This window comes from Amyelois transitella, chromosome 5 (assembly GCF_032362555.1).
Source record: "Amyelois transitella isolate CPQ chromosome 5, ilAmyTran1.1, whole genome shotgun sequence".
Lineage (NCBI taxonomy): Eukaryota > Metazoa > Arthropoda > Insecta > Lepidoptera > Pyralidae > Amyelois > Amyelois transitella.
In genome coordinates this window covers 3,403,149-3,426,065 of record NC_083508.1, presented here as the reverse complement: position 1 = coordinate 3,426,065, position 22,917 = coordinate 3,403,149, and the positions used below count along the sequence as shown (strand labels likewise).

The following is a 22,917-nucleotide window of genomic DNA, read 5'->3' as shown; positions in this document are numbered from 1 at the left end:
AAATATAACGTTACTTAATAACTATTTACGCAAGAACTTGAGCAATTTTTATAATTTTTCAAATTGTCTTCTTGGAAAGGTCTTACTTAAAATTGCAATATAATTTCAGATTGGTAGTCGTAGCAGTATATACTCCCCTGAATCTCGAGTAAGGAAGACCGGGTCATTTATTTACGAAGATTTTATGCCTACTGATGGTAAGTAACTTTCTCTTAAATATTTTCAAAATATAAGTAGACAGGAATAATTGACCAATTTCTGACCTTTATCTCCTAGCTTTTTATATCTATTAAATAAATGTTACTTATTGAACAAAAGAATAATATTTATATTGAGAAATAATAAGAGTTCAGGTTAAAATAACAAGAATCCAATGAAATTAAGACTGCTGGCACTGTTTTTCCCGCAAGGGATAAAGACTAGTAATAATATGTATGTATGTATGTAGTGAAATCTCTACAGATAGCGGAAAATAAGAGCTACTTTGATGATTTATTTCTGTCAGGAACGGACGTGAAAGTGTACACTGTCGGGCCGGATTACGCGCACGCGGAAGCGCGCAAGAGTCCCGCTCTGGACGGGAAGGTGGAGCGCGACTCCGAGGGCAAGGAGATCCGGTACCCCGTGATCCTGAGCAACCAGGAGAAGCTCATATCCAGGAAGGTGTGCCTCGCCTTCAAGCAGACCGTGTGCGGGTTCGATTTGTTAAGGTGAGATCACTACATAGTATAAAACAAAGTCGCTATTCTAGTCTATAAAGACAAACTCTTTATGCTTAAATCTTAAAAATTACGCAACGGATTTTGATGCATTTTTTTGTAACAGGTAGAGTGATTCAAGAGGAAGGTTTTTATGTATAATTTTTTTCGAATTTTGCACCCGTGCGAAACCGGGGCGGGTCTCTAGTATTAAATATACCCTTAACTTATATTGATTAAGGCTTGCAGGCGACCTTGATAACTAAATCATATATTTTTTAAAGGATATATACTGAAATCATATAGTATGAAGAGAAAGCTTAAAACTACTTTGGTTATGGGATAACTAAATCCACTTATTTTCACAGCAGAAATAAATCTTACATGTTGTTTTTAAACGAAGCGATAATTCGGTCTTGTATGGGATATGATTACAGGGATTTCAAAATTATTTGTCTAGCTATTTAAAATGAATGGGCAGTCAGTTATTGGTCGTCTTCACCCACAATGGGTTTTATTGGATATTATGAGAGAGATTTAGAGTGCATTTTGTTTTTAGGTATTGTGCAAGTCTCATTACATATTTAATGTGATAAAAACTCAAAGATATCACAGTTCGTTTATCCTTACCGTCTTCCTTCTCCATTATTTATTACGCACAGGCAAACATGCCATAAGTTTGATATATGTACGTATATATACAGATAAGGGAGTTCAATATGTTTTGATGTAAAGTCTACGGTACATTCATAAGTAAACAGTCAATTTACTCTACATTCTTCTTCATATTATTAACTGACCGGGGATCGTGCGCCGGCGCATGATAACGCAAGCAAACAATTAGTTCACTTTGTATGGTGTAATATGGTCAATATTTGAGCCTGCCGACGTCGTTATAGACTAATTTGTTGTATACTTACGTCATTATATTATCAAGTGTTTAAGTACAATGTACAATGTTTATCCCGTATGTAGATTTTAAGGAAACATATGAAATGATTACTTATACCAAAGTAAAATACTAGTTGTCACAGTATCTGCCATTTACGACCTAACAGTAAACTAACTATGAACCGTATACATCGTACCTGACGTATCGTACCTGTAGACATCGTCTACACTTTTTTATTTCTAGTTGCATGTACGATGAAAGTTCCGTGTAAGATTCATCTTTGGTAAATTGCGTTAAAACGGTCAGCGTAACACAAACATGCCTTGGGCAATACGATGTATTAGTTGTAAGGTATAAAATCGCACTTTAGTCGATTCCTGATAAAGGTAGTGGAAATGGTCCAGTGAGACTCTGCCAGCAACCCAATGACTTGATTTGTATTGTATTTTGGTTTCTAACAAAAAAATACATAATCACTCATTAATTTTGATATAAGAAAATTAGGAAAAAATAAAGTGATCATAGAGTACTTTTCTGGTCTCTGGTAATAGTATAAATCGAAACAAGAGCTTAAGCGTTCCCATTAACACTACCTTTGAATATTGATAATCCTGCTATCCTACTACTATTATAAAGGCGAAAGTTTGTATGGATGTATGGATGTTTGTTACTCTTTCACGCAAAAACTACTATACCGATTACCATGAAATTTGGTATGTAGGTAGCTGAAGACCCAGAATAACACATAGGCTACTTTTTATCCCAGAGTTCCCGCGGGATTGATAGGGTTTCCATGCGGACAAAGTCGCGGGCGGCCTCTAGTACTATTATAAAGGCGAAAGTTTGTATGGATGTATGGATGTTTGTTACTCTTTCACGCAAAAACTACTGAACCGATTACCATGAAATTTGGTATGTAGGTAGCTGAAGACCCAGAATAACACATAGGCTACTTTTTATCCCAGAGTTCCCGCGGGATTGATAGGGTTTCCATGCGGACGAAGTCGCGGGCGGCCTCTAGTACATACATAAAATCACGCCTCTTTCCCGGAGGGGTAGGCAGAGACTACCTCTTTCCACTTGCCACGATCTCTGCATATTTCCTTCGCTTCTTCCACATTCATAACTCTCTTCATGCAGGCTCGGCGGTTTCGGGTACTTTTGACCTGACCCTTTACCAGGACGTCCTTAATTTGATCAAGATAAGTAAGGTATATTAATAATCTTTAATATTTTTCAGGGCTAACGGCAAATCGTTCGTGTGCGACGTAAACGGTTTTTCGTTCGTGAAGAACTCGAACAAATACTACGATGACTGCGCGAAAATACTCGGGAACATGATCCTTCGGGAGCTAGCGCCGACGCTGCACATCCCCTGGTCGGTACCCTTCCAGCTGGACGACCCCCCGATTGTACCCACGACTTTCGGGAAGATGATGGAGCTGAGATGTGTCGTGGGGGTGATTAGGCATGGAGACAGGACGCCTAAGCAAAAGATGAAGGTTGAAGTGAGACATCCAAGGTGAGAAAGTGAATTAAATCTAGTTATTTATTAAATAAATCCATAAGTAACTAAAAAAATTCATGCTGTTTGACGCTTCCAAAGGTTCGAATCAAGGATGTCATGTCATGTGAAAGAAGGCAATATAGAAAAGTTATTGACGTGTAAACAGGTATTAAATATAAGAGTGACGACAAATAAATGATATAAATAATATTCTATTCAGATTCTTCGAAATCTTCGAGAAATACGAGGGCTTCAAACGCGGGCACGTAAAATTAAAGAAGCCGAAGCAACTGCAAGAGATACTGGACATCGCACGAGCCCTACTGGCCGATATCCACACGAGGCACGCCGACCCCGAGATTGAGGAGAAGCAGGGCAAGCTGGAGCAGCTGAAGAGTGTGCTGGAGATGTGAGTGTTCCTACTGCTTCATACCCCGGTACTTTAGTACAATCTGTTAGTGTCTAAGAACAATAACTCTACTGGCCGATCCACGCGAGGCACGCCGACCCCCCAGATAAGTGCTGGGGATGTGAGTGCTGCCTCGTCTAGTAGTTTTCATGTACAATTTTTTTAGAGAAACCCTGAGAAACCTTACAAATAAAGGTGAAATTGAATAGTCAAATAAATTCAAATTTATTTGATTTTCGTTTTTACTATTATTTGTTGTTGTAATAGAAATACACCATCTATGAAAAAAAAAATCGAGTGTCCAGCTATCATGGTGTCATGAGATACCCTGATGTTAGCCGAACAGAAAAAAAGAGTCCCAGGAGTAGTGTCCCGTTTTATGCTTACGATACCGAACCCTTAAAACTTCTTTGTCTTCATCGTCACTTACCATCAGATGAGATGGAAAACAAATAAAATATTGAATAAAAAAGAAAAATTCCAGGTACGGCCACTTCTCCGGCATCAACCGCAAGGTGCAGATGAAGTACCAGCCGCGGGGCCGGCCTCGGGGCTCCAGCTCGGACGACGGTAACGCCCCGCCCACGCCGCACCACCACCACGGTCTGCACGAGCTTCTGCCCCAAATACAATATCACCACTTTTATAAGTTACACGGCTGTATCATTCTTGAATGGCGCGAAAATATTTCAGCCTATCAGAGCGCGTTTGAACTCGCGAACTGAACTGTACGTTGTTATGAGCGAGATAGCAGAAGAAATTTTGGTTTTTGGATTTTGAGTTTAATGTATATGTAATAAGGTAGTTATTTGATTGAATTTTTTAATGAGCTGTAGGTGACCCTATTCTGCGCTATCGAATATTGCCGATGCAACTTATAAAAGTGGTAGTACTGTACGCGACTTGACCTGTCTAGTTGTGTTTGACACCTGTGGCAATAGACTCTACGCGTTTATAGCGTCAATACTATTATGTTCAAGTTAATTCTCTAATGAAATGGGGAAATAGAACGTGTATTCGCAAAATTAAAGCTCTTTAAAACCAAAGGCTCATTCTATAAAATATACATACATTTAATCACCTCTATCCCTTGCGGGGTAGATAGAGCCAACGAGATCTTGAAAAGACTGATAGGCCACAATCAGCTGTTTGGCTTAATGATAGAATTGAGATTCAAATAGTGACAGGTTGCTAGCCCATCGCTTAAAAATAAAATCCCATGTTTATAAGCACAGTACACATAATTAAAAACAGATAATGAGGAACAAAAAAGATATATTCGTTACCTGGGGTCACGTCGCGTATCACAAGGCATTTTCTATTATAATTTACTGCTCTACTGCCTATAATGCGTTACAGTAATTTAATATATCTAGTGTCAAACGTGTAGTACCGCACGGTTTTCTTCGAGATGTCGCCATTGAGTAAGCCATTTGACCATAACTATTTTAGATAGTCCGTACTTTGAATTAAGCTGACATTGTGACGTCTTTTATTTTGCGCTTAAAATATAACTTTTCACATAGATGATTGTACATAAACAACGTGCTTGCATATTTAAATGCTTTATTGTAAAGAATTCACTGGTTTTTCAGAAAAAACCAAGCGACTTTGTTTTTTATTTATTTAAAAAGTAGCATGGATTTGATAAGCAATAATAATTGTGCATGTCCTTATTTGGACTTAATTAGGTGAAGGATGTGCAAATATCGTGTTTTGTTTGTTGAAAAATAATGGCTATTTATAAAGCTGCAACAGAATGCAAATTGAGACTTGTCAATTCTTAATCTGTGATAGTTATTGCCAGTTTAAATGTAGATAATCACTTTAATCGTGTAATTGCGTTGTGTCGTGTTAGTAAACACAGAGGTCTTCCCCTGCAGTATGGCACGCGCGACGCCGTTTTAATAGCGTGTAAAACTATCGCGGTTTCGCGTTTTATTATTACGTTTTATTATAACGCGACAGCGATAGTTTTTCCCGCCATAAAAACGGCGTTGCGCGTGCCATGCTTCGGTCCCTCGAATGAGTTTTTAAATCTTTTCATTAGGGAAGATTTAAAAACTAACAGAGCAAGGTAACTAGTCCATCATGCGTTTCCATATATGACATTTTAGTTAATTTCCAGTCTGCGCACTCTTGACTAAGAATGTATCAAGACTTCAAGAAATAAAAGCCTATATAAAAGCCATTTGGTTTTTATATTATATCAATATAGATGAATCTTAAGATGTACGTATTTAATGCGTTGATGCGGGTATTTTTCTTTATAAGAATATTTCAATATCAAGTTTCACCATATTCTGTTCAACATGCTTGTTTAACAGAATAAAAAAATCACTACAATTTTTTTAACAACCTGTCTACTCATATCTGTAATCAAATGTATATTTATTCCATAAGTATCCATCTTTATCCAAATATCCTTTTTTAGATTCCAATTTGTTGTAGAAGATAAATGATTAATTGTGGTGTATATACCAGGGGGCGTGGCCGAACCTTCATTGGTGCTAATTCTGAAGTGGGGGGGCGAGCTGACGCCGGCGGGGCGTATCCAAGCCGAGGAGCTGGGGCGTATGTTCCGCTGCATGTACCCCGGGGGGCAGGGCAGACATATACCAGGTATGTTAGATATTTTTAAACCAATTTATCTGTTTTACTATGCTTACTTTACGTTGAATTTTATCATATCAATTCATATTCATCACTACATATCTCAATCCAAAGGTTTGACTGGTAGAGAATGTCAAATTCCACCTGTTAATATATAAATCTAGATCGAAGTTGTAAATCTTAGCTTGAAGTTACTAGAGATGATATTTCTCATGGACTTTACACTGCGACTGGCGAAGATGAAATAAATTGGTGAGAGGAATGATGGTAAGCGGACTCCAGGCTAAGAAACATAGTGGTGGAGAGCACAAACTGGGATAACGCAAAAGAGAGATGTAAATTCAGTCAAGTTAAATTTATGATAGGTACCTATCCGATCTATTACGTGATTTAGCTGTTTTGAATGTGCTCGATCATTTCTCGCGTATATTTAATAAAATATGATTAATGAGGTGAAGAAATTTAAATTTAATTTCCTCGAGTGTACTTTAATTTCACGTAATAATTTTGAAGGTGAAGGCGGCACCCAAGGGCTCGGCTTGCTTCGCTTACATTCCACATTCCGCCACGACCTCAAAATCTACGCATCAGACGAGGGACGGGTTCAAATGACGGCCGCGGCCTTTGCTAAAGGGCTATTAGCCTTGGAAGGGGAGTTAACGCCAATATTGGTGCAAATGGTCAAGTCTGCTAACACAAATGGATTGTTGGATAACGACTGTGATTCTTCCAAGGTGCAGAACATGTGAGTAGCGTTTTATACCAACTAGCGTTTATTCTAGTCTTTTCTGCCTCACCCAATTTACTCCCATATTTTAGTGCTGGAATCAACACGCCTCTACGCACCAATGGACAAGCCTTTACTGAATTACTTTTGTTCCATGTTCTCCGCTTTCATTCATATATAACAAGTTTTATTATTCGCTTGAGTAAGTAACACTAGATGGAGGGTCGAGTTTCAATGATAGCTGTGGCTTTTTCTAAGGTCTTCCAAGCTGCAATATAAGTGTAAATGTCAATTCTGCTAACACAAATGGATTGCTAGATTATGAGTGATTCTTCGAAGGTGCAATACATAGGAGTAGTGTAGTATTACACATTTTATTTTTCGCATAAGTAAGTAACACTAGATGGAGGGCTGATTCAAATGATGGCTGCGGCCTTTGCTAAGGGCTTATTGGCTAACTTGGGTTCCTTCCAACCTACACCAATATTAGTGCAAATAGTCAAATCTATTATGGTTAAAATAAGTTCCAAGTGGTCCTCCTGACCACGGGTAAACGACGTCTCATTCATACTTTTTTATTATTGTGCGATCCATTTCACCTACCTTGTCTCGATATATATTTTTAACTAAGCCTAAGAAAAAATATTATGTTTTTGGAAGAGCGGGTCCCCCTGCCACAGGCTTTTCTAAACTTACTAGGTGGGTCCCAGTTTTGTGTAGTTTTAGAAATTGTTTTTTTTTTTAAATTTTTTTTCGATATGCGACATGTGATGATCTACATTTCCTCCCCCGCCACAGGGCCAAAGCCCGCCTGCACGAGGCGATGCAGGTGGACCGCGAGTTCGCGGACGAGGACCGCGGCCGCATCAACCCGTGCCGCTCGCTCAGCATCGCGGCGGCCATGCGGCTGGTGAGCAACCCGGTGCGCTGCTGCGCCCACGTGCACGACCTCATACAGCTGCTGGTGAGGATCGTGGCCGCTAAGAAGGACGATCCCAAGACTAGAGGTAACTGTATACGTCTACAAATTTCCTCGTTGTATTATAAAGGTGGATCCAGAGATACGCAGGTCTCACTTAATACATTCAACAGCGCAGTGTTTTTTAAAGAAAAGAAGATAAATAAGCCATGCTTTAGAATAGAACCACACTATCACAAGGCAACTAAGGGATAGGCTTATAAACTCGGGATTCCTCTTGAAGGCGATGGGATATCAACATGTAACTTGAATCTTTTTGAATCTCCTTTGGATAATAAAGCCATACAGCTAAACGTGGCATTCTCAAGAAGAGTCAGCCCCGCAAGGAATATTATTATATCTATACTAATATTATAAAACTGGAGAGTTTGTTTGTTTGAACGCGCTAATCTCAGGAACTACTGGCTTGAATTGAAAACTTGTTTTGTGTTGAATAGACCATTTATCGAGGAAGGCTTTAGGCAATATAACATCACGCTGCAACTTTAAGCAGCGAAGAAATAATGGAAAATGTGAAAAATAAAAGGAAAATTATCCTTGAGGGCTTCAATGATGTCCAAAATAACTATTCCACGCGGACGAAGTTGCGGGCACAGCTAGTAATATATAAATGTGTATTTTTATTCATTAATAAATTTTATTTTCAGACACAATCCTATACCACGGCGAGACATGGGAACTCATGGGTCGCCGATGGGGCAAGATTGAGAAAGACTTCTGTACAAAGAACAAGACGTACGACATATCGAAAATCCCAGACATATACGACTGCATCAAATATGACCTACAACATAATCAGCACACGCTACAGTTCGATATGGCCGAAGAATTATATATGTACGCCAAGTATTTAGCAGATATAGTCATCCCGCAGGTGGGTGTCTAGAATTTTTTTTGAGGGTACACAAATGGCACAAAAGCTTTGATGTGCAACATTCATACACATGGAGTAACTTTTCCTTTGTGCTATTTTTAGTTTAATTTAAACGCTGAACCGTTTCACCAAAAACCATAAAAACTTAAAAAAGGATACAAAATATAACCTTTTATTATTCTCATTAGCGTTTAACCTATACTTGTGTAATTTCCTATTATCATACACATTATTGTATTGCCTTATTTTGTTTATTTACAAACACCCGTTACGGGTTATGTTTAAGATTTCCGAAAAATGATTTTCCTATTTAGTTTTCCTGCATATAAACCAGTTCAGAAGTTCAGAACTGGTTTATATATCAGTTCAAATCAACAAAAACGCGTTTTAAAATACATAGGTGTTAGTACACGTACGTTATCCATAGAAGCTTTTATTTGTTTCTGTTTAAATGAAACAGGAGTATGGTCTAACGATGCAAGAGAAGCTGACAATAAGCCAGGGAATCTGCACGCCGCTGCTGAAGAAGATACGAGCTGACCTGCAGAGGAATATCGAGGAGTCGGGAGAGGAGACCGTCAATAGGCTTAATCCAAGGTAACATAGAGATACAAATATAGAGTTGCTTTCAAACGACTTAGTTAGACACGAAAGACATCTTGTAAGTGATACTCTGCTGCCCCATTTAATATTATTTATATTCATGTGTTTCTCCCTGGTTTTAGGGCGCAACACTAGTTGTCCAAAACCGGGGGTGCGTCAAGTTTTTTTATTTGCAGTGATTTTTATTTGACCTTCGCGACCACGTAGAGAAACTAATCCATATTCGATCTTTGTACATGAAACCCGACCTCCCAAATTGCGTTGTATGAAGAGAGAACAGTTTCAACTTACACTTACACCATAAAACAAGTACGCTATTTAGGGCATATTTGTTGATGTTCAGAAATAATTGTTTACCGAGTGAGCGAAACGAGTGAGGTTTACCAATCAACTTGGGGCAATATATGGCAATATTTTTGAATGTTTGTTGTAACGAGATAACTTTTGAACTGTTTCTGTTCTGTCTGATTCTGATGAAATTTAAACGTTGTGTAGAATCTGTCAATAGTAGGGCATTAAAATTGATTTAGTAGTTTTTGAGATATTCACAATTCTGAAACTTTTTAAAATGTTTGGGATTCCAAGTTCGCGGTGAACAACTAGTTTAATAAAATAATGTTGTTGTCCTCTACCCAGGTACAGCCACGGTGTTTCGAGCCCGGGCCGGCACGTCCGCACGCGGCTGTACTTCACCAGCGAGAGCCACGTGCACTCGCTGCTCACTGTACTGCGCTTCGGGGGGCTGCTGGATGTGAGCTAATACTTTACATTTTGGCAATAAAAAAAACCCATCCGTAAATCCCAACCAACCGCTAAATCGATAAGAACCATATGTTGTAACGTATTCAGAGTGGCCACTTCACATTTAGTACAGAGAAAGAAAAAATTAAGATGATATATGAAGTAAAGTATTTACCACCACAAAATGAAGTAAAGTATTTACCACCAGAATTGATGACGAAATGACTAAATTGTTCTCAATATTCAGGGCTCCTTTAACAGGGCACAACTAAGAAAACATCGTTAATACCAATTAGGCACGCGAATAATTAAATTAATTTTCATTAAATTAAAAATAGTAAAGTAATTTTCTTAGTAATGTAAATATAACAACTTGCAGTCGAATTGAGAACCTCTGTCTTTACTTCTTTAGTGAAGTCGTTCTTGATCTTAACTTATTCAGCCTATTTACAAGTAGAAATATATAAATCTATTTTCTAGGTGCTGAAAGACGAGCAATGGCGGCGGGCTATGGAATACGTATCGATGGTTTCCGAGCTGAACTACATGTCCCAAATTGTTGTTATGCTATACGAAGATCCTACTAAAGACCCCTTCTCTGAAGAAAGGTAAGGCTTTCCGTTTTTTTCTTTACGAAATAGGCAAAGTTATAATTTTAAACATCACGTAGGAACCTTCCTTCGTGATGTTTAAAATTATAACTTTAAACATCACATAGGAAGGTGATCACTTAAGTTTATAAGCCTATACCTATAGGCTTATAAACTTAGGATTCCTCTTTAAGGCGATGGGCTAGCAAACTCACTATTTGAATCTAAATTCTATCATTAAGCTGAACAGCTGAACGTGACCTTTCAGTCTTTGGCTGACTATTTGCTCTGTCTACCCCGCAAGGGATAAGACGTCATTATATGTTATGTTATGCAGGAAAAAAATCTTTCTAACTAAGGTATATTCTGGTGTCGATTTCTAGCTTTCTCTTATAAATTTCTGTAGTTATGGATGTGTTGGATATTTTTTATTCACTACTAAAATTTGGAATGGTCAAAATGGAAATCAAACAGAGCACATTATTCGCGGACAAAGATGCGGGTTGCGACAGCTAGTTTATGTTAAAACTGCATGTTAACTGTGGTTCCACAGGTTCCACGTGGAGCTGCACTTCAGCCCGGGCGTGAACTGCTGCGTGCAGAAGAACCTCCCGCCGGGCCCGGGGTTCCGGCCGCACAGCCGCAACCACTCCACCACCAACAACTCGGTAACATCGCCAACGCGCTTATACATATACTAGCTGACCGGGCTAACGCTGTTTTGCAAAAAATAAAAGAATTGTATAGAATTATAAAAAAAATGTTAAGGGTGGACAACCCTTAACACTTAGGGGTATGAAAAATAGATGTTAGCCGATTCTCAGACCTACTGAATATGCATGCAAAGTTTGGTTAAAATCCGTAAAGCCGTTTCGGAGGAGTACGGAGACAAACATTGTGACACGAGAATTTTATATATAAGATGTAATGTTTCAAAGAGTAAAAGGCCACATTCAGCCGTATGGCTTCACGACTGAATTGAGATTCAAATGGTGAGAGTTTGCTAGCCCATCGTCTACAAGAGGAATCCTAAGCGATAGGCTTGGGATTCTTACTAGCCTTTTACGACATCCATGGGAGAGAGACGGAGTGGTTCTATTATAAAGTGCCGGAAACCACACGGCTAACATTTTTATGCTGAGTTGTTAACACTAAGTGACACTAAATCGAAAAACAAAATTTCTCCTGCTATCTCTCTCATAATATTCACGCCATTTGAACCCGCAAACGGACAGTATAAATTTATGAAAATTTAAAATGACGGGAACAAGTGCCTGCGAAGGCCTTATTTCTGAATAAAATGTTGATTTTTATTTTATTAAAGTGGTAACACTGTACATTTAGCTAATATTGCTTGGTGCATTCCAACAGAGTTCTTCAGACGAGGTGAAATGTATTGAGGAAGAAAGCGAAGACGACCAAATGGCGAGCCAGGAGACACTGCAACCAGTGAGTGTTATCTACAAACATCCATACATACATCTATATATACATCCATACATACATCCATATATACATCCATACATACATCCAAACATACATCCATTGTACCTGTATCAAATAGCAGGTACCCATCGGCGACTTTGTCAACAATTAATCTAGAAAACTCAATCTTGGAAAAATATTGCTAACTTAACACTTTAGTATATAAAAAAAAACATACATCCATACATAGATATAGCCGGGTCCCACGTCGCGAAAAAATCCTCTTTCCCATATTTTCACCCAAAATCATTTCCCTATACAAGATGGTCACTAGGGATCGATAATTTCGACGCTGCTACCGCTTCACTGATGATGTATCGTTATGAGCGATCGGTTTTCATGTCGGAGTGCTCGGGTTCGATCCCCGAAAATGAATTACTTTTTTTTTGTTTGTAAATTTCTTTTTGGATATATATCTATTTGTTTTTACTATTTTTATTTGTTTTTTTTTTTCACTATTAGAATTTCCTTATATCTCTCTCTCTATTGCACTGATTCGAATGCGAATGCGGCTAGCAACCTGTCACTATTTGAATCACAATTCCATCGATAAACCATACAGCTGAAAGTGGCATTTCAGTCTTTCCAAGACTGTTGGCTTTGTCTTCGACGTAAGGGGTTAACACGATTATACGTATACATATATGTACCTTATTCAGATAATGTTTTTCTTTTTTCAGGACAACCTAGACGAATTAGACAACGCGTTTTCACCAAAGAAGAGTTCAAAATCAAAACTGAGACCATCGGATCCTATACCTATTAGGTGAGTCAGGTTATCTGTCCCGTGCTGCCTTTGTCTGTTCATTATAAACTTCAAAAATCTGACCTCCGCATCCTTTGCTGGGGAATCTTACTCATATTTGATCAAGGTTACACATCCACTTGCCTCAATTTGCGGGTTTACTTGCGATATTTTCCCTCAGCGTTTACATGCATCTAGCACACACACATGAACACGTCTTTATCCCTTACGGGGTAGACGGAGCCAACAGTCTCCCAAAGAGTGAAAGGTCTCTTTCAGATGGTTTAAAGATGTAATTGGGATTCAAATAGCGACAGGTTACTAGCCCATCGCCTTAAAGAAGAGTTTATTAGCATTTTACAAGATCCTATATTATTAAGATTATAACAATACTAGCGACCCGCCTTTCGCTTCGCACGGGTGCAAAATTTTAATTGTTATTATACATAAAAACCTTCCTCTTGAATCACTCTACCTGTTACAAAAAACCGCATCAAATCCGTTGCGTAATTTTAAAGATTTAAGCATACAGACAAACAGACTAAGATAGCGACTTTGTTTTATACTATGTAGTGATTTTGTTCTTTAGTAACTTGCACTACACTGTGAGCGGGCACGAGGCTTCGACGCTGGCGGCGCGGCTCAACGCGGAGCTGCGCGCGCGCTCGCACGAGGTCGACGCCCGGGATCAGGTCCGCTACATTAATGATATACACGTATAATCACGTCCTTATCCCTTGCAGGGTAGACAGAGCCAATAGTCTTAATTATCAACAGCTGTATGTGAATACAGTTGTTACACCATCTCTTTCCCATGGATGTCGTAAAAGGCGACTAAGGGATAGGCTTACAAACTTGGGATTCTTCTTTTAGGCGGTGGGCTAGCAACCTGTCACTATTTGAATCTCAATTTTATCTTAAAGCCAAATAGCTGAACGTGGCCTATCAGTCTTTGCAAGACTGTTGGCTCTGTCTACCCCGCAAGGGATATAGACGTGATTATATGTATGTATGTGACTACAGACGTGGATGTCGTAATGTGTGAAAATTAAAAAAAATGCAAATAGTGACAAAAGTAAGTTTTATATGTATATTTAGGTAGAGGAGAAAGAAGCCAAGGAAATGGAAGAGCCGCCGCCGCGCGCGCGCAGCTACGACCAACACAAGCAACAGGATAATGGTAACTATGGCGGGCCCGCGCCCGGGGCTCGGGGGACTGTTGGGGCCCGGGGTCCTCGGGCCCTAGTGTGTGAGAATGACACTTACCGCATTCCCGACTGGACCTGATCATGGGTGGATCATTCGCTTTTGTTAACTCGTTGTGAAAAAAAGGCATGTTGGAAATTGCTTTTGAACCTTATCACGAGACGAAAAGGTTCAATGTTGGGAAGGCATAACAGCTCCGCTTTAAATTCGACAGTTTTTGGGGTGCTATTTTGATCTTAATTGCTGGAACGTGATTCGCCATGACGAGTAATTATAACTAAATATCGAATGTTTTAACACGATTGTGTCAAATTATACTTATCTTCGTGATAAGTAGTGTGGATCCAATTAAAATGGTATATTAAGTTTCACTTGTTTAAAATGTTGTCTATTTTCAAATACATACTATCTGTATTAACATGAAAATAGTCCACTGAGTTAAATTGTATCACACACAATCAGATCATTTGACAGGAATTTTAAATTGTTAATATTACTCGACTGGTGAAATAAAAAAAAATTTCGTCTTGCGGTTTGAGCAATATGTATAAAAGTGTACCGAATATTCTGACTAATTGTATTTTTTGATACTTTGATCACATCATCCAACTAGTTGTCGTAACTTTTTTTTTACAATTTATTAACTACCTATATTTCCGCTTGTGAATTGTACTCGTAGTTATATAGTGAATTATTTCTGACCATCGTAGATTCTGACTTCACCATTTTAACGGCTTTTATACAGTTCTTATAGGACGAGTTCTGGGCTGATTATCTTTTTTAAACATTTAATTATCTCAAATTGATAAACAGTTTGTATATAATTATTTATTTAATAAAAAAAAATGCTGGTTCTTAAAACCTTTGGGTGTAGTTCCTGTAAAGGCCTTTTTTGACAAGTGAATCGTCAATTATCACTTATCCTTGAATGAATGTATTATATCTGGCATTTGTTTTTTTTTTCAATGCAATAGTAGAAGTACTTTTCACTAGCAATCCATAGTTTATTTTTTAAATTTCAGCTTTAAATAATTCTAGTTATTTATTTTAAAAGAGGGCGCCACTGTGGCTCACGGCTTACAAATTTATGGTCGCTTTAGGAGGCGAAGGGGACAATGGGCTCACTTCCCCGACTAGCCCTCAAGGTCAGTGCCCAAATGTCTATAGAGACGGGCTTGTTAGTGCGGGGACAGGTGGAGGGATTAAGGGATGGGCAGTGTCGTCTGTGTACTTGAAAAGTTAAGAATAGCTTTATATAAAATGGGCCGACTTGGGACGGTCTCTGTATTTTGGGGATTATTGGAGGGATTTCTGGATGGCAGCCATGTGCTTTAAGCCTTCGTGGGTTATGTGTAATATGTAAGAATATAGGAAGAAACGTATATGCACTTAACAAATTGTTTAATTTTGGGTCTGTATGTGAATAACAAATGACCATTGTCAACAAAATATTTTCACTATTAAAAAGAACGATAATATCGATTTAGTGCCCAGTTGCCTAGGGACGGATTTGGTACTCCGGTTATAGGTGGAGGGATTAAGGGATAGGTAGTGTAGGTAGTCCATTTGTTAAAAAAGATGGAGAATTGTTGGTCCTTAACAAAAGATAATACCTATGGATTACATGTCTGGAACTGTATAAGAGCATGCATGTTTAGCGCAGTAGGCTTCAAAGCAACATGCGAGTAATTATAGCATCATAGCCTACGACTAAAATCGTATTAGTTTTTTTTATTCATTTAAACGAAACAACGAAAAGACCTTTGAAATATCAATCTTAATTTTCTCTTTAATTTTAATTATTTATGTAACTGCTGTGAGCGTACGTGTTAAGCTCACTTTACTACATAACTTATCCATATAAATCGTATTCACAAACCAATAAAAAAACGAATTGGTGTAAAATCGGCCAATCACAGCTCTGCATTTGTGCCAACGCTTACCGATTGGTCGATTCCATCGTACAGTATTGCATCTACTACTACGCATAAGGTTGATATTTCAATGTTTTTCCGTTCCAAATATGGCACGGTGTTTTTAAAATGAGCGTCACGATTTCTGGACTACATTGTGATTGGCTGATGTGTTCGTCGGCTGTTACTGATGGTTTGTTGAGTTGTAGCGACGACGGGCCCCGCCGGCAGCTCACTCTGGCCGGCGATATTGTGTGTGTTTGCATTGCGTCGCTGTTCTCCACTCGTCTGTGTTTGTGTGTGCGTGTTCGTTTGACTACTGTTCGTTTTGTGCATGGATTTCATTAACAATAAAAACTTAGAATGTGTAATCTTCTGAGTTTACATAACGATAGTGTAAAGTTTAAAAGATTTACGACGTAATTAAGTCAATAAACTGGCATATGGTCAACCTGATGGTTAGTGGTGACCGCATCATGCCTGAGTTGGTAACTTTCGAAATAAAATTATGGCAACGTTTTTCAGTAATATTTGATTTAAGATATGTGGGAAAAATCTATTCAATAAAGACTGATTTCAACATACTCTTAAAATTTGACTTAAATGTTTTTATTTTAATTTTTTCCCTGCCCGTCGAGCATAGACGTCCAGTCGCAATTTCCTCTCGTGATCACACCAACAACGTGAGCAAGTCAGAAAATGTGCGACCAAAAGACCTACGCTCGGGCGAACCGTCGTCAAACGTCCGCACGCGGGCCGCGTGATCGCGAACGCTTGTATCTATCTATCTATTTATTAATATATTATTTCTCTTCCGTCACTACCTAACTTGTCACGTCACGTAACCGCACGCGCCGCACGCTAACAGCTTCGCCCGCCACTCCGTCCGTAACGCCCTGTATTAACATCGACGGAGTGGAGTCATCGACTAACGAGCTGCCTCTGTCCGCGATCACGTTCGGCGGGCGCTCGGTCTGTAGCGGGTGGGTGGCCGCAGGGCGCCGGCAGCGGCACAGCATCGCCGGCCAGATGAGCTACCTCAAGATGCTGGGGCTGGGCGCGCGCGGCAAGCTGCCCGGCGCCGCCGCCGCGCTGTTCAGCACCGCCGTCATCTCCGGCTCCAGCTCCGCGCCCAACCTCAGGGTCATGATACCGACCGCTACGGCGAGTAACAGTGAGTATTCTTTTGTTTTAGCGGTTCTAATAAATGATCACCGTCTGAGTTCTTTCTCCTCGACAATCTATTTCCATTTCGGTACCAAAACTAACGTTGAAAAATCTATAAAACTTGTAAAACTAGTTACTTTAAGCGGTTAATAACTTCCCGGCGAAAGAGCTATTTTATAACATTAAAATTAACCACTGTAAATTGAGATTTCAAAACTAATATCCCTAATCTTAGGTAGATTAGGGATCAGTTAAGATTTAAGAATTGTCTTATCTACACTGACTGGCATCCATTCCATGGCAAGTCTTTATAAAAACCCGCTAACTGTTCCAGTCGCAGCGCTGGAAGGCTTCGGCGGCGTGCCAGCCATCCGTCCTCTGGAGACTCTACACAACGCGTTGTCTCTGAGACAACTCGACGCTTTCCTGGAACGAGTGACAGCTGCCCCAGTCTTGCTGGGCTCCAACCAGACCTCGGCCAACAATAAGCAACCTTCACCGGCTAATAGTTTGTATATATTGTAGTTAGGATCCAGACATAAATCTACGCGCCGTTTTTTTTTTTTCATATTTTGAATTTATAGATGAATGAATGACCTGCAATAACAAATGCGTATATCGAATTTTGAACTTCTGCGACAATTTTTCAGATCTCAGAGCTGATTTGATTTTTTAAAATTAAACAATTTTTTGAAAAACAATCATATACTAAAATGTCAAACAACTAGGTGTGGGTTGGAGCGGCCCTTCCTCCCTGATGTCATCGTCCGGTGAACTCCCTAGCGCACTATCATCAGCCGGGCCCTCGTCGCCGAACTCCAACTATGCCAGCTCCGACCACAAGAATAGCTCGGACAGGTAACACAACTCATCTGCAATAACTTGATTAGAATGACAGCAGGACAGATATATTACTATGATGAAGGAGCGACAAAGATAGATATGAATTTGACAGCTGTCATTCCAATCGTCAAATTAAAGGAATTAAGTGGTAATATAAGGCAAGATAATCGGTAAAACGAGTATTTCCGAGAAATATAAATTATAAAAGAATTAATTAAAATGTTAACTAATAAACTAGCGACTATACCCGCCTGAAATACGCTTGAGAAGAGGAGAACCTTTACGACAAATGCTTGTTAGTTTTCGACATGTTATTTCACATTACGAGATTAAGGTGATATATTGAAAATGTTTTTACCTTATCTGAAATTAGAATTTTTGATTTTAAAATGATGACATCGTAAATCACACGCATAATAGAGGCACCTAGTTATTAGGAGTAGGGCTAGGCATAAAATTAAGATTTCGTTGTATTCAACTGACTGTACAGTCTTATTAATCATTGTATCCTGGCTAAAGTTTGCTTTGAATGTGCTTTACCGTACCATACTTTAAATAAGGATTAAAAGGTACTAAGTTTTTAATAATTTCTAAACAAACTTTATAATATTTTAAATACGCTTGACTTAAAAATAAGATTAATTATAAAATTTGGAAAAAATATGTAGGTATGCATGCAAGAAACTAGTATTTATTAGAAGGGATAGCTTTTCAATAGATGTGCGTACGTTTTTTGGTCTATCTCTTTCGCACTTTCATTATATTTATCATTCCATCCTGCTGTCACAGAAATTGAACTTTACAAAGAAGATTATGAATATTCTACAATCTATAAAAGCTGATCGAAAGGGTGCAATATAAATAACATTTCATTTATAAATTATCATTGATGTTATGCATTTAACTTTATCGTGTGGATAATTTTTTGACCTTTACTGATGGACAGTATTAAAGGTGAATAAGTAACTAAACGGGAGTGAGTGTTATCTTTTTAAAAGCGCATGAGATATTTGAGTTATATTTTTATGTTTATTAATTTATTGTCATCATTAAACATTGGAACTGTCTTTCATTCTCGATATTATAATCGTTACATATAAGTGGTATTTGATATATCATGTACATATAAGAACTCATTTCTAATCATTTCTTTTTCATACAGCGAATATACCAAGCTCCCAATATCCGCATTTACACAATCATAGTAGCTATGTAGATATATCTATTGGCAATATAACAGCTCTTTAAAAATGCAAGCACGAGATAACTATTTTTTAATTTTTAGCTGGATATAAGTTATTTTCCTGCAACATGTTGAAGATCGTAGAAGTGTTAGAAAGTGCACCAAAACCATTCTTCACGATACCAAATTAGTACCTTTATTTATATTTTATTGACCAATATAAAAAAAAAAAATGTTTTATACGCAAAAAATATACACCTTCAATATTAAAATTATAAGTTTTAATCAAAACAACAACAAAACCGTAAATGATTGTGTAAAAGCGGCGGTCCCAACGGGCGACTCTCGCGGTGGTCGCGAGGTCGATAAACGTAACGTATTGGATTCCAGTAGCAATTGGAGTAAAAACACGCCGAAGCTCCCCCAGTGGGACGGCGAGGCGGCGACGCTGTGCGCGGGCGAGTCGACCCTGCACCCCTATTTGCCGCACTCCGATGTAGCAGGTATAATGCCAGTATAACGCACCTCAACTTGTGACTCGGATACACTTGAGTTTTCTTCCAAATGTTTCAAATGTATACTTAGTAACTACGCAAAAATTGAGATATGTATGTCTAAGGACATAGGTTTAGGCACGTGATTGTACATTCGCTTTCATCTCCAAATGGTACAATCGACTTAAACTTAGCCGTCATAGAAAATTCATATTTCAAGTATTTAGGTTGGCTTTTCTAAAAAAAAAGCTTAACATGAAAGTTGAATAATTTATATTATGAAATTAACTTATTTTGGGGAAATTTTATCAATTTCCAATTCGGAAATAACAACGAAAGTTTGGACGAAAACGGAAGTGTATAGACGAGTCTTAAAGATACGATATATAAGACATATGTAAGTATTTTATCGGTTCTAAACCACCGTTTTGTGTTATGTCCGCTGTGATTTAATACAAAACGTGATTTGGAAGTCCTTTATAAGTTATACAATTAACGTTGCACAGTATCTGCGCTTGGATATTGCTCGGCACAGGTAATATGATTCTATACTACTGACCACTCAAGGGGTAATTCAATAACTAACGCAGTATTAGACATGATTGCATGCGTCACTCATATTGCATGCAGCGCCGCTGTGAAATGCTAGTATACGCACTTTCAACATATCACACTACCCGACTTTGGATATTTCGTGGTAATAAAAATTCCATATCTTTGCCATGGATGTCGTAGAAGGCGACTAAGGGAAAGCCTTATAAATATTGGGATTCTTCTTGTAGGCGATGGGCTAGCAACCTGTCACTTTTTTAATCTCAATTCCATTTTAAGCCGAACAGCTTTACGTGGCCTTCCGGTCAAGACTTTTGGCTCTGTCTACCCCGTAAGTAACAATTTGGGTCGATTGATATACTGTTATCTGTCAAAAAGATTATACTATTATTTTGCTTTGTAACACTTCAGTGCTGAACTAAAGTTGAACAGGTAAGTAGTATTTTAGATTGTACAGTCATCTGCAGAAAAACTTGACCTTCATAAAATATGGTTTAGGTTTGTATGAATGTGGGTCATGTTTATCTTCAGGCGACTGTACTTTGGTGCGGTGTGACTGAAAGTAGTAGTAAATAAATGAGGCAGTTTTTTTAATTATGACGGGCAAAACCGGGTATCTTAATAAACCGGTACATTTATTGTTCGCTATTGTCGTTTAAAAAGTTTTGAAACTCTTTTTTTTTTTCTGCTCCTTCATTCGCACTGTATGTGTGGCCTGTATTGTATAACGCATGTCTTATTTTCCTTCATCCGCCAAATCTGAAATTCAACCAAAGGAAACAATAGTACCTGTTTTATAATATGTTCATAAAGGACCAAATATTTACTCGCAGGATAGTGTAATGTTACTATATAGATTAGGCCAAATCTTATTAGATCAAAAAACTCGATGATAAATTCAATTCGGCTAACATCATCCGTAATGAATCGGTTGCTTTCTACATATTGATAACTAGTTACAACCAATATATACAAAGACATAATTATAGTAAAACTATATTCAATTTATATAGATAGGTACTGAAACAAAGGTAAATTGAAGATTTGATAAGTCTTTTTGTTGAAAATAAATTTTTAATTGATAAAAAGGATGTCTTTGAATTACTTTCCATATTAACCACACCTAATTGTGCAAGTGTAATTTTTTTAATTAAAGACATTTCAAGATTTACCTTTATTTCAGTATCTAAAGTAATGGTTTGTAGGTACAATAAAATTAATCGTTTGTCAGGTTCGTCTATTAGCGGGGACGTGACGCCGGTGTCGTTGACGTCGGAGTTGGAGTTCAACAGCAACGAGGCCACCGCCGGCTCCGTCACAGACCACGAACTGTTGGTGAGTTGAGAATTACTTAGTAATTGCGTAATATCAAGTAATTTATTTATATCTTGACTGGATATGACGTTTTTTAGGTAGGTACTTATTTTTTTTATTGACTTGTATATTTGACGTTGTAACTTTAGCAAATACCAAACAGATGAAATGATATGTCAAGAACTGTACCATGGTACTAGTGTAAACGAACGAAATTTATGTGCCGTCAATAAGTGATACCTTGTATCCAATTTTGAAAATAAATCTATTCTATTATAAAATGTTCACAGAGTGCAGAAGGCGAAGAAGACGAAGAAACGCTGTCAGCGGATCCTTACGGTTCGCCCATGACGTACATCAAGAACGACCTCAGCCCGCAGCCCGGCGCCGCGCTGCCCTCCACCAGCGCCGCGCTCGACTTCTACGGCCTCAACATACAGCAAACCAAGGACACCTTCTACAAAGACATGCCGTCCAGCAGCAAGAACTTCAACATAGACGACGTCACGAACAAATGCTTCAAATTAGAACCCTCACAGTACGCCAGCAATCTAGACTCCCTCAACTTGAGCAAGTGTAGTAAAATAAAAAATAAAAAAAACGAAACATTAAACAATGGAAGTAGGAGATATAGCGATAGCAGCGCACAAAAAAGTAATAACCAAGCACAAGTTTCAGGCAGTAGATTCACCACCACCCTAGTGACCGAGGACACGTTGAAACCTGGCCCGTCCAGCGAAAGTAAGTCGAACACTGCGTCCCCGGGAAAACCCACGATAACAAAAGCTAACTATGTGACTGTTAAGCCAGGATTCGCGGTTCCAGAGCAGTGATAGTTTGTTTCTGGTTATATTTTTATTCATATGACGTATTTATACCCGGTCTTCTTATTCTTAACTTCAAATCACTATGTTGATGCTATTAAGTAATTTATGCTTACGTCTAGTTAATATTTTTTGCAACGAATTGTGAATCATGTTCGAATCAATTTTATAAGCTTTTTAACTATGTATGTTATAGAAAGTGTTCACATCATTTTAATTTTGTGTATACAATTTTCAGATAGTGAACATCACCCTGAATCATCAAAGGCTAAATAATGAAATATTAGATATTTCTCACTAATAAAATATAGTCTTGGAGTAAGTTTAAGAGCTGTGTATATAAAATACATTATGTTAAAAGTGTCTGATTATTTAATTTAATAGCCTGTTCTTCATAACCTTGTAGAGATGAAAATATCTCTGAATAACCTAAAGACCATTTCTTTAGGCATTGATGAAATAGGTTATCTTTTTCTTTAGGCATTGATGAAATAGATCCTAAGATGATCTTTTTTCTTGAAAAATAAATTTTTCATGTATAACCATTAGAAGAAAATG

At 38.2% G+C, this 22,917-nt stretch overlaps 1 protein-coding gene across 13 annotated transcripts in view; it reads left to right on the top strand.

Moving 5' to 3' along the window:
• Positions 1–22,722, top strand: part of LOC106138464 (inositol hexakisphosphate and diphosphoinositol-pentakisphosphate kinase) — a 27,842-nt gene extending 5,120 nt beyond the window's left edge. For 4 of the 13 annotated variants that reach the window (XM_060944511.1, XM_060944518.1, XM_060944514.1 and 1 more), the window contains exons 6-29: positions 110–197; positions 506–710; positions 2,831–3,112; positions 3,318–3,506; positions 3,991–4,109; positions 5,991–6,128; positions 6,633–6,864; positions 7,645–7,853; positions 8,473–8,699; positions 9,160–9,296; positions 9,939–10,053; positions 10,524–10,651; positions 11,187–11,301; positions 12,002–12,082; positions 12,799–12,884; positions 13,453–13,555; positions 13,962–14,043; positions 15,170–15,214; positions 16,851–17,156; positions 17,484–17,657; positions 17,878–18,007; positions 19,566–19,678; positions 21,453–21,556; positions 21,826–22,722. In XM_060944511.1, coding sequence (XP_060800494.1) covers positions 110–197; positions 506–710; positions 2,831–3,112; positions 3,318–3,506; positions 3,991–4,109; positions 5,991–6,128; positions 6,633–6,864; positions 7,645–7,853; positions 8,473–8,699; positions 9,160–9,296; positions 9,939–10,053; positions 10,524–10,651; positions 11,187–11,301; positions 12,002–12,082; positions 12,799–12,884; positions 13,453–13,555; positions 13,962–14,043; positions 15,170–15,214; positions 16,851–17,156; positions 17,484–17,657; positions 17,878–18,007; positions 19,566–19,678; positions 21,453–21,556; positions 21,826–22,368 — 3,951 coding nt within the window. In that variant the 3' untranslated portion in view covers positions 22,369–22,722. The remainder of the gene's footprint in view (positions 1–109; positions 198–505; positions 711–2,830; positions 3,113–3,317; positions 3,507–3,990; positions 4,110–5,990; positions 6,129–6,632; positions 6,865–7,644; positions 7,854–8,472; positions 8,700–9,159; positions 9,297–9,938; positions 10,054–10,523; positions 10,652–11,186; positions 11,302–12,001; positions 12,083–12,798; positions 12,885–13,452; positions 13,556–13,961; positions 14,044–15,169; positions 15,215–16,850; positions 17,157–17,483; positions 17,658–17,877; positions 18,008–19,565; positions 19,679–21,452; positions 21,557–21,825) is intronic. The other 9 variants (XM_060944522.1, XM_060944515.1, XM_060944517.1 and 6 more) reach the window with 8 other exon arrangements.
• Positions 22,723–22,917: the final 195 nt, after the last annotated feature.